General features: G+C 38.2%; 1 protein-coding gene across 1 annotated transcript; it reads right to left on the bottom strand.

Moving 5' to 3' along the window:
* Window positions 1–1,072: 1,072 nt before the first annotated feature.
* Window positions 1,073–2,119, bottom strand: LOC122755135 (trace amine-associated receptor 6-like). The gene has a single exon (XM_044003485.1). The coding sequence runs from the start codon at window positions 2,117–2,119 to the stop codon at window positions 1,073–1,075; it is 1,047 nt and encodes a 348-aa protein (XP_043859420.1).
* Window positions 2,120–2,968: the final 849 nt, after the last annotated feature.

The raw sequence follows: 2,968 nt of genomic DNA, 5'->3' as shown, positions 1-2,968 counted from the left end.
GGGTCTTGAATGGTGTTGTGCATATATTAAATGCTTCGTACTTGTGAGTGGAAAAAAAACTGAAATAATTGTAAGCTTTGCCAAAAAAAAACCCACCAAACAACAAAAAACAAGAAAAACTTTAGTAATTTACAATCATCTAAACAAAAATGCATCAATAATAAGTTGCAGTTTAGTTTTATTATATGAAAAGGAGACTCGAGTGATATACAATCAGCCATGATGTTTTGTGAATGAGTTGATAAAAGTGACTCAGGGCAGCATCAGCAAAAGGATTTTCAGAGCATAGGGAAAAATGATATCAGGTAATTCCCAACTCCTGTGTTGGCCAAAGAGGTGAGGGGGGTAATTGATATACCCAGTTAGAGAGCAAATATAATATCAGTAAGACAACCACTATTTTAAAAAAACCAACTATCCACACATCACACACTGGAACTTAATCTAACTCTATACCCAATAAGAACCACTCTAGTCAAGGTGTCACTTGATTAATATCACAAGAAAATATCAAATGCTGCCCTTTCCTTAGGCAGTAAGAAAAAGAGAATCAGGCTCTTCCCAGAGGCTTCCAAGCTCTATTAGCAGTCAGGGACAGAGGAACCAGTGTCCACAAATGACAATTGAACAAATAGGGAGGGTGGGCAGAAGGGTGAAGGCTGGGATGTTTCAAAGGATCCTGGGAAATTTTGGAGACAGAAAATGAAATAAAGAATAAGAATGGTTTGAGAATACACAATAGGGGAAAAAAAGAATAGTAGCATGAAAGAAGTGAGAGAGACTCAATAAGCCAAGTAGTTGTTTAGAGCTGCAGCACTCAGTAAATAATTTGCAGTACCTGTTAGCATTTTTTTATGGTAAAGTCAAAGAGACATACAACTGGCAAAACTCTGAAAAGCATTATGATCGAGCCTAATGGAAAGAATGATTCTTTTTCACCTCCTCTGAAAGGTGTTGCTAATTTTTTACATTTACTATCAGTCATTTGGCAATTCTGAGTTAATAAAAGAGAATAGTACAGAAAATTTTAAATATCAGGAGAAATGAATAGTCAGATTCCTCATTCTAACCTTTATTCTTGTTCAGAAAACAAATTCATGGTTGAAGAGCCATTCTGTAAGACTTTGCCACTGACAATGAGTTTTATAGCTTTCCGAAACCAAGGGTAAAAGAAAGCATAAATCAGGGGATTCACAGCTGAGTTATAATAAGCAAACCAACAGCAAATCTCATAAATATATGCAGGGGTGATGAAACCAAGAAAAGCATCAATTAATGAGTCAAGTGAGTAGGGTAACCATGAAATTAGAAATGCGATCACAGCAATGCCCAGTGTCTTTGCTGCTTTTCTCTCCCTCCTGGATACTCTGGCTTTGTAACTGTCTGAAGATGAAGATTCCCCTTTGCTACTTGTGTTTTCAATCTTTCTAGCCTGGGACTTAGCTACTAGAAAAATCTTAGAGTAAAGAATAACCATAACTATACTAGGTATGAAAAACAACAGAAAATCTATTATGATCCAGTTTTGATTCACAGCAATCTGACAGCCTCCCACACAGGTGAGGGCACTTACTAATTCCTCCAGTCCATCATCATTGACACCTGTGTAAAAAACAGAACCGCTGTAAGACATAGTGATAGTCCAGGAGAGAGCTATGCATAGTCCAGAGACAGAGAAGGTAAACTTGGTTGGATAGACTAAAGGATCTGTAACAGCAATATATCTATCAATAGAGATGAAGCACAAGTGAAAGAGGGAAGTATAACAAAATGCCACATCAAAAGTAGTATGAAGTTTACAATAACTCTCCCCAAAATACCAGCAACTCTCCACTGACCTCACCATGCTGAAGGGCATCACAGTGGCTCCCACCAAAAAATCAGCACAAGCCAAGGAGGCAATGAGAAAATTGGCTGGAGAGTGCAGCTGCTTAAAGTGAAGGATTGAAATCATGACCAGAAGGTTTCCCAAGACAGCCAGCACAACCCCAGAGCCAAAGGCCACATAGAGGATGACTCGGGGTCCTATGGAATAGGGAGTCTGAATGCAAGACCCATTGATGTTCTCATAGCAGAGTTGCACTTCTGCAGGCTGGGCCCCATTGCTGTTACTCATCATTCTCTCTGAAGCTTGCAGTGTTTATGTTCCTTGTGGTCACACAGAGCTTACCACTGAAATCTCCAATAGTTTTGTAATAAAATGTTACATTAAGTAGATGTCCATACAAGAAATACCAGTCATACCTTCAAAGCATTGTGAACCTTTTCCCACTTTAATTACCAATTACTTTATAGAGTCAGAAGTTGTTGATATAGCTCAGAGAGTAACATCAATAACTTCACAAAAAGCAAGCAGGTAATTAGTTTTGAACTGAATTTTTGAGAAAGTTGCCTTTTGATCCTCTGTTCTGTATCTCTGAAAAACTTCCTTAAGGAAGTAGCAATAAATTGTGATGTTACCCATTTCAAGGGGCATCTTTTATTAACATCCCCTCCCCCATCTTGCAGCTCCAAGTTATGCCCCAAACCCCCTGAGCTTTGAGGAAGTCAGTCAAAGAAACTGCACCCCTGAAAGGCCCTTAGAGAGAATCCAGGTAGTATAAGGTGTGAACTGTGAGAAATAGATTACTTTTTCCTCTTCCAGTAATCATTATTTAGATAGTGTGAGAATAAATGTTTACATATAAGTACAGAGACTTCTGACAGATTTCCTATGTCCTGGCCCTCAATGATGTTATCTGCATAAACTATAGTGATTTGTATTACCTATGATTCTTTAAGCATATAAAAATGTAATGCCTGACAGTCTCCAAAGAATCTATCTGCCAATATCAGTCTCTTTAGCTGCTCTAACAACTCCAAACAAGTGGAAAATGTGGACCTCAGAGGTCTCAGTATCAATAAAAATTCATACTTTGATATCCAGGATTGTAATGCTGTGAGTACTTCCAGTATAGACCATAGCCAA

The sequence above is a fragment of the Dromiciops gliroides genome, chromosome 4 (genome assembly GCF_019393635.1).
Source record: "Dromiciops gliroides isolate mDroGli1 chromosome 4, mDroGli1.pri, whole genome shotgun sequence".
Classification (NCBI taxonomy): Eukaryota; Metazoa; Chordata; class Mammalia; order Microbiotheria; family Microbiotheriidae; genus Dromiciops; species Dromiciops gliroides.
Note: the sequence above shows the minus strand (reverse complement) of the source record. Positions and strands in the feature narration are given on the sequence as shown.